Below are 13,399 nucleotides of genomic sequence, written 5' to 3'. Positions count from 1 at the left end.
GCATGCTTACATTCAACATTATGGCGGCTACAACAGTTATTAATGTACCAGCCTTTCAGATTTTCAATAGTTTATCTCGCGCTTACATTAATCTGTGATCTTGCGATGTTAATCACTTAAACATACTGTCTAGGCAAATTTATTCCTGAAATATCTGATTCTTCATTAATTATGTTTTGGTGTTGCGGTTTTTGTGATATTTTGTCTAGAATTGTCAGCCTATGCAAAGAATAATGTGCTGATATTCCTGCTATTATCTGGCAGACTAAGAGCCCAAGTCTCTAAAAACGACAGCCTTTTGACAATTTCCGAATACGCTTCTTTCTATTCGGCATTCCTAGTACTATTAACTGACATGGCACCTACGGTCAGCACATGACCTTAACCCATTAACACCAACAGACTTTGAAAGTGGATTGTATCTGGAAAGTGGGTACTTACCTCGATACGGCGGACAGAAATTCGAGCCTCTTGTACTGTTGCAATGCCCATGGGAAACATAATGGCTAAGGAAGCGTTGAGGACGTTGTAGAAACGAGCCATTGCGAATATCTAGAATACAAAAGAAACAAAGCAGCTGTGTTATTAGTGCGTTACTTGTAGAATAAATCTGTAACAAAGACACATGCGTATGTACCTGATCAGGGCCTGCAATTTTGCCTCCCAAGAAGTATGCCAGTAATGTGACGAGGAGAGAGGACCTCTCTATGAAGACGGCCGATGCCAAAAGAAAGCTTCTCAGGTAGGCTGCGTGTAACAGCTTGTGCACTTCAGACCTAAAAGCAGTCAACAGGCAAGTCCAATTTTCAAGTTGCTGTTTAGTAGTTTGGGTGCGTGTCAGGCCAAGTTAATTGTCCATTCATGTGCTAATTCGTTCCTTCCCTCATTCATTCATTGATAATATTCTATGGATACCTTTATGGAGGATGTTCTTCTGGGAACTGAAATGAACCAAGATGTACATTAGTAATGGGAAACACCATGTATTTCTTTCTTTCTTTCTCGAGACCTTTGTCCCGCTCCAACGCGGGGTCGGCTTTGTTATGACGGATATGGCAGTGTTAACTGCAGAGGGTGGCCGGATGCCCTTCCTGACGCCTGGGATGGGAGTAGTGTACCCCAGCTGTCCATGTCCAGTGTAAGTCATGAAATAGTGCGAACGTTTGCAAATGTCTGTAAGTCGTGTAACTGAGGCGGAACTTGGGGACCAGCCCCATATTCACCTAGCAGGATATGGAAAACCGCCTAAAAACCACATCCAGGCTGGCTGGCATACCGGCTCTCGCGTTAAGCCGCAGGGCGGATTCGATTCAGGGCCGGCGCATCTACCCGAGTCCACGAAGCAGCGCATTAGCGCTCTCGGCTACCCTTGTGTGTTGAGAAACACCATGTATGAATTGTGTTAATGATTAGGTATATTTGAACAGCTAGCTGTTTGTGGCTACCCGAGACACAGTTAACGTACGAGGGCATGCTGAAAAGTAACGTCTCCCAATTTTTATGAAAACATTTTAAGAGTTTTAAAATACAACTGGCGATGAAAAAGTTTCCGCTTCCTGCTGCGGATGTGCAACGTAGGGATTCTGATGCTCGCATATAAGCAGCGACATGTAAGCTAGGTATTAGTGTGGCATTCGTGTCTTCACGACGTGCGTGCGGTGAACGCGGTTATGTGAACTATGGCAACGTTATTACCAAAGGCTTTCAAATAAGACCAATTGGCTGCTGACCCCAACATTGGTAGACATCGGAGAGTATGGTGCAGCATATCTGTCGAAAATCACCGTTGGGGAATAGTGTGCGACGAGGAGTGCTGTTGTTTCATGAGAAGGCACGTCCCAGTATAGTAAATGTCGTAACGCAGAAGTTACTCCAGCTCAAGTGGGTGATATTCGAGCACTCGCCCTGTAGTCCTAATCTTTCCCCGTGCTATTATCATAGGGTCGGTTACTGAAAGGAAGTCTTGAATGATCAGCGATTCCTGTCGGACGAGGATGTGTAGCAAGCAGTTTTACGGACTTCTTCACGCATCAGACCACGCTGTTTTACAAAAGGAGTATCTTCAACCTGATGCGTCTGTGGGGTGATTGCCTTTACGCTTACGGCAATTTTGCCTGACTGGCATACTGTTTCTGGTCTGTACGGCCTTCGAAGAGAAACTTTTTGATCGCTCCTAATAAAACGAACGTTATTAACATTCTACATCCTTATTCGTGATGTCTACAGATAACCGCGTGGGATTAGGCCAGCGGCGTAAGGCGCTGCAGTCATGAACCGTGCGGCTGGTCCCGGCGGAGGTTCGAGTCCTCCTTCGGGCGTGGGTTGTGTGTTTGTCCTTAGGATAATTTAGGTTAAGTAGTGTGTAAGCTTAGGGACTGATGATCTTAGCAGTTAAGTCCCATAAGATTTCACACACATTTGAACATTTTATTAACTTTTTTTTTTGTCTACAGATAAACAACTCCCTGCTGCTAGAGGGCTACAACGCTAGAGGGCGTGTAACATGGCGCTGCTAACGTAACTATGTCGGTGTGTGAGAAACAGCGTGCTGTAATCGAGGAAAGTTCATTCACACACGAAGCCCTCTTCTTTAGTATGAGAATGCCTGACCACACACGAACGCTGCGAATCTGCAACAATCCGACATTGGCACCGACCATCCTCCATACAGTCCCAACGTGGCCCCCTCCGATTTTCATTTGTTTCAACATCTTCGAAGACCGCGTTGTCAATAGATAAAATTGTCCGATGTTTTAGCTATTATTGCAAGTGGCCTTCCTCAGGGCTTCGTACTGAGCTGACTCTTGAATGAGAGAGAGACTTAAGACGCACCAGGTCAGCAGTATCGGAACACCAGGATGAATGCGATAAAGAGATAATATTCTGTGAAGTCCACGTACTGGTAAAGCAGCCATTTACATTGAGAAGGAAGATCAGAGAGGCCATAGAAATAGCCAAGCGACCCGCCAACATGAACGGAGAGGACGAGTATAGGCTTCCGGCACCATGTCTGCCAACACTGACAACGCAATGGGAAGACGGCGCAGGAAGCATCTCACAAAGAGGCCGGGAGACCACAGTGGTTGCACCTACACAGATCACACCTGGCAACAAGTAAACAGCGCTACGTCACAGCCACCGCCCGTTTCTTACTCGCCGGTTTCCACCAATGGAAAGAAATAACGTAAAAACAAATCAAGTACGTCTCTATCCATCATTGACAAGGAATAACACAAAGATCAATAAGGAAGGCCTAACATCTCTCCTCCTATCCTCAAGTACCCTATCAAATTACGTAAACAGCTTCCTTCGTTACTATACAAATCTAAAGACTCTTCATTCAGCAATCAGCTCAGCACAAAGCCCTGAGGAAGGTCACTTACAGTAGTGGCCGAAATGTCGGACAATTTTGTAGATTGACAACGCGGTCAACAGCCCAGAAGAATTTTATTGACAGTGACAACGACCGCGGAAGCCTACGCTTACATCTTCCTACACTTCACTTTGATAGTGATGAAGCGGAGGAAGCAGAACTGAGGTTGTGGCTTTGTCAGCAATGTCAAACATTTTACAGTCACCGAGTCAACAAACTCGTTTCTTGTTCGGAGAAACGTGTTCGTCTCCAGACTAACTATGTTGAGAAATAAATCTGTAGACTAGAAGAAAGATTGTTCACACAAAAACTACGAGGCGTTTCCTTTCAGAACAGCCTCGTAGTAACACCAACAAGAAAGCTGACACTTTGGAAAAATCTGCTGACTCTTCATTTTAGATATTCAGGTGTCTACCATCTCCTGTTGTTACATGTTTTTATCGATATAATTAAGAGGAATCGTCAGTCCTTGATTCTAAGTAATCAGATAATTTACAGAAGCAGTCACTAGAGAAACATGATTTCAGTTTTCGTCTGAAATAATAGATTCGCTCTATTTCTTGCTCTGTAGCAGAATCCACAGTGCTGTTTTGAAGGCCTTTTTCCACAAGGGAAACCTGCATTGGCATTATCTTCTATTCTAGAAGTTTTACACCACAAAACAACTGAAAGAAATTTTAGTTAATAGCAAAGAATGCATATAGTAGATGATAACTAACCAAGACTAAAGAGCGTGAAATTAGCCAGCACGTTAGCGACTGACAAATATGTCTAATTGAACTTCCTGATTACGTCTACTTACGCATACGTGCTCTCTCTGCCACCATACGGTCCGTGACGTAGGGCATCTTATTCCACTGCTAGTCATTTTCTTTCCTGTTCCACTCGCAAATGAAGGGAGGGAAGCACATCTGTATATATATGCCTCCGTGAGTACCCTAATTTTTCATATCTCGCCTTTGCTGCCCGTACGGTAAATGTACATTGGTGAGACGGTACAATTTCTTCCGTCAGTTTCATATGCCTGTCCTCTAAACTTTCTCAATAGCGTGTCTAGAAAAGAAAGTCGTCCTCCCTCCGGAGATTCCTTCTTGAGTTTCTGTCTTACTTGGATTGATGCTAATGAATCTAGTACCAAGCCAGTGAATTGCTCCAATTACTCAAGAATGGGTCACACAATTGTTCTATACGTGATCTTTATAGACATGCTGTACTTTCCTAGAATTCTCCGAATAGTCGAAGTTGACGGTTCGCCTTACCTACAACCGACCTTATTTGCTCGTTCCAATAAATATCTGTTTGCTACGTTACACCCAGATTTTTAATCGACGTGACTCTGTCACTGTATTTAGACATTACAGGATTGTTTCTCCTGCTCATCTGTGTTAGCTTGCATTTCTTTACATTTAGAGCAAGCCGCCGTTCATCATGTCAAATGGGAATTCCAAGTCATCCTGTATCCTCCTGCAGTCACACAACCACGACGCTTTCCCGTATACTACACCGTCATCAAAAAACAGTCACAGATTACTGCTCATCCTGTCCTTTAGATCGATTACGTATATAAAGAACAAGAGTGGTCCTGTTACACTGCCCTGGGCCATTCCTGGCGATACCCTTCTTCTGCTGTACGGTCGCCATCCAGGAGACTGTACTGACTTCTATTACTTCAGAAGTCTTCGAGCCACTTAAGTATTTGACAATTAGTTCTGTTTTCTGGGACTTCCTTAATACGTTGCAGTGAAGCAACACGTCAGATGCTTTAAGCAAATTTAGGAACTTGCGGCCTGTCTGATCTCCTCCATCCACCCATGGTCCTCAGGATATCATGAGAGAAAACAGCAAGCTGTTTCGCACGACCTTTCTACATCCGCGTTTTTTGTGGCCAAAAGTTTTTCTGTTTCAAGGAAAATTATTACATTCGAACTAAGAATATGCTCAAGAATTCTGCAGAAGAGGGATGTTAAAGATATTGGTCTGTAAAAGTAATGTATTAAGTTATTTAAGGAATAATGCACTAAAGTAGCAATGAACTACATGCTTTTTCTACTGACAAATTTACAAGCATAAGTGTATTTCTCATGTAAAGCTAAAATTCATGTATTCCATGTATCAAATGCTCAGTCAGTATTTTATTTGTATAATACCAGGTGTGTGTATCCAAGGTATCACATAGAATATACCGCAACTACCAACAATAGAACAAACAAACAGCTACTGAATATCATGTACTGTTCTGCTTTGCAACACCCCCAGTAATATACCAATACACACAAACACACTAAACATACTTGAACACAAACCATTTCAGATGAGAATAGCTCGAGGTTCTACCTTCTCACCTGAAATAGGTAGAAATAGGCCATTACTAACCAACATGCTACATAGGCTATATTACACATCCAGATACAGTATATCATTTCCCTCTACATATTGCAAATTATTTCCACCACGCTCATTGTATTACATTTTTCTTTTATTTTTCTTCGACATTTGCATGTATAAATTATATTCTCATCAGCTAGGCAGAAACAAATTATATAGAACCACTTTAACAGCTGTTAAGCATTCAGTTCGCTGTAACCTTAGAGAAATTTTTATATGTTCTTTATATTATTTATAAAACATTAACAACTGTGTACCAATAACATTGTAATAATGAGAAGTGTTTGCTGTTGGATTCAGAAGCATCCGATCCACCTCACATTTCAAGGCGGTGGGTTACTCTGTACTGTTAATGAAATAAATAAATAAACATTGGTCTGCAATTCTGCGGTCCCATTCTTTTGCCCCTTCATGTACAGGAATCACTTTCTCTTCTGTCCAATCGCTTGCACCTTTGATATGGGCGAGAGATTTGCGATAAATGCAAGCAGTTAGGCACCATAACAGAATTGGAATTGCTTATTTGTTTTCACCTTATTGACTTATTTGTGACTTGTTTCCAAATTTTTCATTTGCTCCTCATCGCAGAGTGTATGTATTTCTATGGGATTTTGTGCGGTGGTTAAACGATGGTATGTCTGTAGGATCGTTCTAAGTGAATGATTTTTAAACGCGGAATTTAAGACTCCGGGTTCTCTTTTGCTATCTTCTGTTGCCACACCAGAATGTTCGACGAGAGACTGAACAGAATCGTTTGACCCGCTTAACAATTTTACCTAGGACCAGAAATTCTCGGCAAGATTTTTCGCTAATACGTGTTGGTGAAGCAACTGTGCTCTTCACGTATTGGTCTTTTTATATGTGCAGCAATTTCTAGTGACTTTCGCCTGTCGACATTTATCTGGGTTCCTTTACGAACCGAGAGTAAACCTGTCTCTATACCTCACCGTTTGCTGGATTTTGTTATTAAAACGTCGACATTTCTGATTTCTTTTTTGAACTAAGAGTACAACAGTCTCTGCTTTCTCGGTATTTTCAGAATTTTGTTATTGATACATGGTTGGTCTTTTTCGTCCTTAATTCACTACTCGCTACATACTACTCCACAGATCGATACACAATTTAAACTTTGCCCATGCTTCCCCTATATCCATCATATTGAAAATAAATGACACCCATTCACTGTTTAAGTACGATGCTGACAACTGATTAGGTGTTCTTTCCAGGACAAAAGCTCCCGTAGCCTTCTTGGTGGATTTATTAAGTTTAGCAAGCATCGCAGCTATGATGACATCATGACCAGTGACCACTAATTCCTGTCTCCATACTGGGTCGGTCCTTAACGTCAAGACTTTTTGTAGCTTCAAGGACTAAAATATTTCCATTGTGGATTGTCGAACTAGCTACTCAAATCAGCTACAGCGGTATCGCTGAGGTGGCAGAAGTCAAGAGACAGCGATATGCGCACATACAGCTAGCAGTAGTGCCACGTACACAATATATAAAAGGACACTGCATTGGCGGAGCTATCATTTGTACACAAGTGATTCACGCGCAAAGCTTTCCGCCTTCATTATGGCTGCACGACGGGCAGTAACAGACTTTTATTGCGGAATGGCAGGTGGAGGTGGGATCATTTCATTTCGGAAACAGTAAAGGAATTCCATATTCCTCGATCCAACGCCAACAGTGTGTCGAGAATACCAAATTTCAGGCATTATTTCTCACCAAGAACAAAACAGTGGCCGACAGCCATTGCACAACGACCCATAGCAGCTGCGTTCACGTAGAGTTTTCAGTGCTGATAGATAAGCAACACTGCGTTAAATAACAGCAGAAATCAACGTGAGACGTACGACCAACGTATCGTTAGGAAAGCGCAGCGAAATTTGTCCTTAAAGGGCTATGGCAGTAGACGACTGACATGAGTGCCTTTCTTAATGGCACGACGTCCTCTGCAGTGCCTTTCCTGGGCTCGGTTGGGCCCTAGACGACTGAAAAACCATGCCTTTGTCAAATGAGTCCTTATCTTAGTTGGTAAGAGCTCATGGTAGGGCCAGAGTGTGGCGCAGACCAGACGAAGACGTGGCCCCAAGGCACTGTGCAAGCTGGTGTCTGCTACATAATGGTGAGAGCTGTGTTTACATGGAATAGACTGGGTACTCTGGTCCAACTGAACGAATCATTGACAGGAAATAGCTACCTTCGGTTACGTGGAGACCACATGCAGTCAGTCATGGACTTGGTGTTCCCAAACAACGTTGAAATTTTTATGGATGACAATGTGCCATGTCACCGAGTCATAATTGTTCGTGATTGGTTTGAAGAACATTCTGGGCAGTTCGAACGAATGATTTTTGCACGCAGATCGGCCGACATGAGTCACACCGAACATTTTTGAGACATAATCGAGAGGTCAGTTCATGCACAAAGTCCTGCACCGGCAACAGTTCCGCAGTTATGGAGGGCTATAGAGGCAGCATGGCTCAATATTTCTGCAGGGACCTCTCAAGGACTTGTTGAGTCAATGCCACGTCGAGATGCTGCACTATGCCGAGAAAAGGGAGTCCCACACGATATTAGGAGGTCTCCCATGACTTTTGCCACCTCAGTGCATAAATACAGGTGAGGAGTATATTCTTGTCAGTAGAGAAGTAGAAGTAGTAACAGTAGAATGGCTCAGTCAGGAGAGCTCTGTGACTTCCAACTAGACTGGTTATTGGATGTCACTTGAGTAACCTTCTAAAATAGCCCAAGTCCACTGCTGATGACGTGATTGTGAAGTAGAAACGTTAAGGCACACACAGTTAAACAAGACTAGACAGACCTCCTGTACTGAGGGAGGCTGTAAAAACTCACATGAAATCAGCGGAAGGAATCACTTGTCAGTTGAAAAATGCTACCAGCAGTCGAGTTAGTACAATACTTTCATGGAGTTAAAACGGAATGGTGTCGATGGTCCAGCAGCTCCCCATAAACCATGTATCTCTGTGTTAATGCCAAATGACACTTGAGGTGGAGTAAAGAGCGACGACACTGAACAGTGGATAAAGAGAAACGAGTGATTTGCACCGATCAGTTTTGCTATATCCAGCAGCAATCCGAAGAAAGGGTTTGAGTTTGGCAAATTTCTAGAGATCGTTACCTACCATCATGTGTAGTACCAACAGAGAAGTATGCAGGAGGCTGATTGTCGTAAGGTGGTGTTTTTATGATTATCAGTCTTCATCATTTCCAGCAGCCACCTTTGTGAACTGAGGATGGCTTCAGAACCCAACTGAAAGGAGTCTTTGGTGTTGACATGAGCGCCAACATGCTTACGACAGCACCCTGTAACCTCAATAGCTGCACGCAGTGTCTCTTCCACACCTGGGATGAGGCCCCCTGCAAACATATCGAGCTCACTTTGCGTTTCTTTCCAACCCTCAAGTTCCTGGTAACTATCAAACCCGTTCTCCTGTGTGTGTATTCTGGAGCTACTGAAATAGCTACCACTTGTCGGCTTGTAGAAAGAATGGGACAATCCCCCACATTTATTGTATGCCCCAGGGATGCAAACAGCTTGCAAAATGCCACTCACCCTGCTGTGAGTGTAGTTCCCCAACATCGTCTGTGGTGGAAGGTGCCTCGGCAGCAGAGCCCATGAGCGAAATAAGCGACACTTGAGGTGCGCCATGCAACGCACCAGCTTCGCCACCAAAATTATATCCCAAGGCAGCAGCCTGAACACGGCAGACTGTGGACAACAGCGCCTCAGCTGTTAGCTAACTGTGGCTGTAGTCGAGTCAGTATAAAAAGATCCTTGATAGTTTCATTAGGCTGGGTCTGGCAGTTTCTCATGCCCACTTCTGCCATCACGTAATACGATTTTGTAAGTATTAACGGATCTCTGTAGATGGCTATTGCTTTCGCCTGTAGCCATTTGCTGTTCACAGATGAAATCTGGCAACAGTGTTGCCAGCTCTCAGGTATCTTCTTACGCTAGCTCGATTACAGCTTCTCGTGCTTCTGAACCAATACCCAGATGCCCTCTTCATAATACTTAGCTAGAATAACTATAATAGGTAACAAAAAGCGAACCCTGTGGTCCTTCAGACAAGAATTTGTAGTATGCACGTTATTAAAAACACCAACGAAAGCTAGTACAGTGAGACTGTCATTGAAACCATTTCTTCGAACGCTGACAGACAAGTAATTTTTCTATGTGGTGACTTCGGTTCGTCGCGTTAAGAGAATTAGCCTTCACTGAAGTTTACATAATTTTTCATGTAATATATCATTATTAATGTTTATTTCTGCTCCCAATGCTTTCGACTGTCAGCTGGAATGTGGGTGTATTTATGATGTTCATTAGTAAACTTCATCTGCAGCAAAAACTGCAGTTCAGTTGAAACTAAACGTTCACTGTTAACGTTCATAATTAATTTTGTTTCAACTACGCGTTTCAGAAGCCTAAACCTTGAGTAGGAGGTGGATTTATGTCTATTAATAAGACATGTATGGATTATGTGTACGACTTTTAGGTTACAGCTGGGACTTTCTCCAGTGGTCACAGGTTCCTCTTCCTCTCGTGTGGCCACTGGCGGCACAGGTTACTCTGAAGTCGCACACGCAGAACACACATGTCTTATTAATCGGCATAAATCTGTCTAATAATGAAGGTTTTGAATGTTTTTTTTAAAGAAACAGTGTTGATCATTTTTGTAGGTTATAAGCGAAAGTGAACTCAAAAGAGAAGTTTGTGGGGCTTAATATTTCACGTTACCACATCGTGAGATAATTTTTATTCCTCTGGTGTAGTTGGCTGATGTGACATTCTGGTCACAGTTTTGATGATAAGACTCCATCCGTCCATGGGGGGAAACGTGAATGCCGCAACATTTTAATTTACAATTAGAATGTTATAGTCTCATGAAGAGCTTGACAAGCTTGTAGAATACCCAGCAGGATAGTTCTTTTTGACACGCAGGGACAGTTAAAATAATTCAGGTGTAATAGTCGTGGAAATAACTCCCCCTTGCCACTATTCAGAAAGGAGTATTTAGTATTTTTGTGCAGCACCGTGTCATCAACCGGGTGCAGAATAAGTTATAACTAGGAAGTAATTTGAATCGTATGACGTGCATACTTAAAAACAGACGCCATCAGATGAGCTCAGTCTGGTACTGGTTATGTATAAATGAAATTTAACGAAACACTTGGTAACATCGAGTGTTACATACTGACGTCCATGGGCTCAGAATGTCTATGTGCATTGTAATTTCATAAATACTGTGGTTTGTTACTATACAGACACTTACTTCCTGGCCATGGCCACGAGCTTGGCGAAGGGCTTCTCCCAGGCGTACATCTTGACCACCTGTATGCCCTGCACCAGCTCGTTCATCATCCTCATCCTCTCGTCAGTGCGGACGGCCACTCGCTTACGGAATCGCGCTGACAGTCTCCCCATATAAGCTGCCAACATAAACCACGGAATGTGCTGCAGGTATTACCTGAAACATTACTTACAACAACAAAATCGTCAAGTGAAAGAGCTACGGATCACGCTAGTTAATGGGTGTCAAACATGGCATGTTACTTACATAAGGCTTTGAGGCAAGTTACACAGTTACAAATCATACTATAAATAACGAATGAAAATATTTGTGGTATTAGACACGAATCTGAAAAAAACCGTTAGAAATCTGAGTAGTACAGTGTAACTGGAAACTGACTTCTAATCAATGGAACTTTCATTGACAAAAGCAGATTCTTTTGTTTAATAAAGCGAGAAATTGCTTGTAAGGAAATCATAGTGCATATGGCTGTAGGAGACACAACATTTTCAGAGCAATTAAAGATTTTGTGGATGTATCAACCGTGCAACAAGAGAAAGTTTCGAATGAAATATGTAAAAGGATGCAAATGGGGACGCAAATCAGGTTTTCTTTAAGTACACGCTGTAACGATCGTGATCATCAGTTACTTTTGAGGCAGGACGTGCTGACTCGGTGCTAGTCAGGAAAGCCTTTAAAGTGACAAAGACGCTATTATCAACAACTTACTGAACTGGAACGAAGTTGTGTAATAGGACTGCGATAAGTTGGATGTTCCTTCTGCGATGCTGCAAACAGACTTGGCAAGAATATAGCCACTGTGCATGATTGCTGGCAGCGGTGGTCACGAGAATGTATGGTCACAAGAAGACCGGGTTCTGGACGGCCACGTGGCACTACCGAGAGGGATGAATATCACGTTCTGTTTATTACTCTGGCGCATCGTACTGCGTCTATAGCAGCAATTTGAGCAGTAGCTGACCCACAGTGACACAACGAACTGTTACGAATCAGTTACTTCAAGCACAGCTCCAAACCAGGTGCGCTGAAGCGATGCCCCGTAGCGTGCATTCCACTGACTGCAAACAACCGCCATTTGTGACCAGCGGCGTCAAACGAGAGCTCATTGGAGGGCATGGTGAAGATCTGTTGTGTTCTCTGATGAAAGCTGGTTCTACCTCGGGTCCACTGATGGTCATGTGTTGGTTAGAAGGAGGTCAGTTGAGGGCCTGCAACCAACCTATCTGGTTGCTAGACACACTGGACCTACACCTGGTGCAATGATTTGAGGTGTGATTTCCCATGACAGCAGAAGCGCTCTCGTGGTTATCCCACTCACCCCGACTACAAATCTGTACGTCAATCTCGTGATTCGGCCTGCTGTGTAGCTATTCATGAACAGCATTCCAAGGGGTGTTTTCCAACAGGATAATGCTCACCCACATATCGCTATTGTAACTCAACGGTCTACAGGGTTTCGACATGTTGCCTTGTCCTGTTCGATCAACAGATCAGTCTCCAGTCGAGCAGATATGGGATATACCTGGACGACAATACCAGTGTCATCGACAAACAGCCTTAATCGCCCCCGTGTTGACCGACAAAGTGCAACGGGAACGGATCTTCATCCCACAAATGGATATCTGGCTCCTGTACGACACAACCAATGAACATTTGCATGCTTGCATTCAACATTGTGGTGGATACACCCCTTTTTAAGTACCAGTATTTCACATTTTCAGTGACTTATGTCGCACTCACATTAACCCGTGAAACCCATGATCTTGCGAAGTTAATCGCTTAAATGTGTTACCTAGACAAACGTATCCCCAAAATTACATTACTCTCCATTAATTATTTTTTCGAGGTGCAATTTTTTTTCCATCACTGTATATACTTAGTACCTGAACTGTAAAGTTGTTCAGTTGTTTTCTGAGTTTTTTGTAAGTAATAGAATTGTGACAAAATACGCTAAAGCTTCTCGATGTATACAACAAAGAGACACAGAGAGAAACAACGATGGGACAAGTAAATCTGAAGCAGGAAGCAAGCAAGTGGATCACAAGTGTAGCTCAGGAATAGTGGGTACCCAGATAGTCTTGACTTAAGCATATGTTATATGTCCAAGAAACAGCTGGAGAAGAATCTCTTTTACGATATTATGTCCATAATTAGTCTTTCTTGCTGATATTACATATTGCAACTAAGAAAGCAGTACTCCCACTTTCTAGAGTACATGAGTTTGAAGTTTTCGCTGTCACAGCAAGTGAATATTAGTCCATTGCATGACATCGTCTAAGTAGAATAATACACGTAACGTAAT

General features: G+C 42.9%; 1 protein-coding gene across 1 annotated transcript in view; it reads right to left on the bottom strand.

Annotated features, from left to right (window-relative positions):
- LOC124775459 (ATP-binding cassette sub-family C member 4-like) overlaps positions 1-13,399 on the bottom strand; it is a 260,610-nt gene that overhangs the window by 162,007 nt on the left and 85,204 nt on the right. The window contains exons 6-8 of the mRNA XM_047250292.1: positions 11,059-11,215; positions 638-776; positions 442-552 (exon numbers count right to left, since the gene is read on the bottom strand). Of these exons, the coding sequence (XP_047106248.1) occupies positions 442-552; positions 638-776; positions 11,059-11,215 (407 nt within the window). The remainder of the gene's footprint in view (positions 1-441; positions 553-637; positions 777-11,058; positions 11,216-13,399) is intronic.

The sequence above is a fragment of the Schistocerca piceifrons genome, chromosome 2 (genome assembly GCF_021461385.2).
Source record: "Schistocerca piceifrons isolate TAMUIC-IGC-003096 chromosome 2, iqSchPice1.1, whole genome shotgun sequence".
NCBI lineage: Eukaryota > Metazoa > Arthropoda > Insecta > Orthoptera > Acrididae > Schistocerca > Schistocerca piceifrons.
Note: the sequence above shows the minus strand (reverse complement) of the source record. Positions and strands in the feature narration are given on the sequence as shown.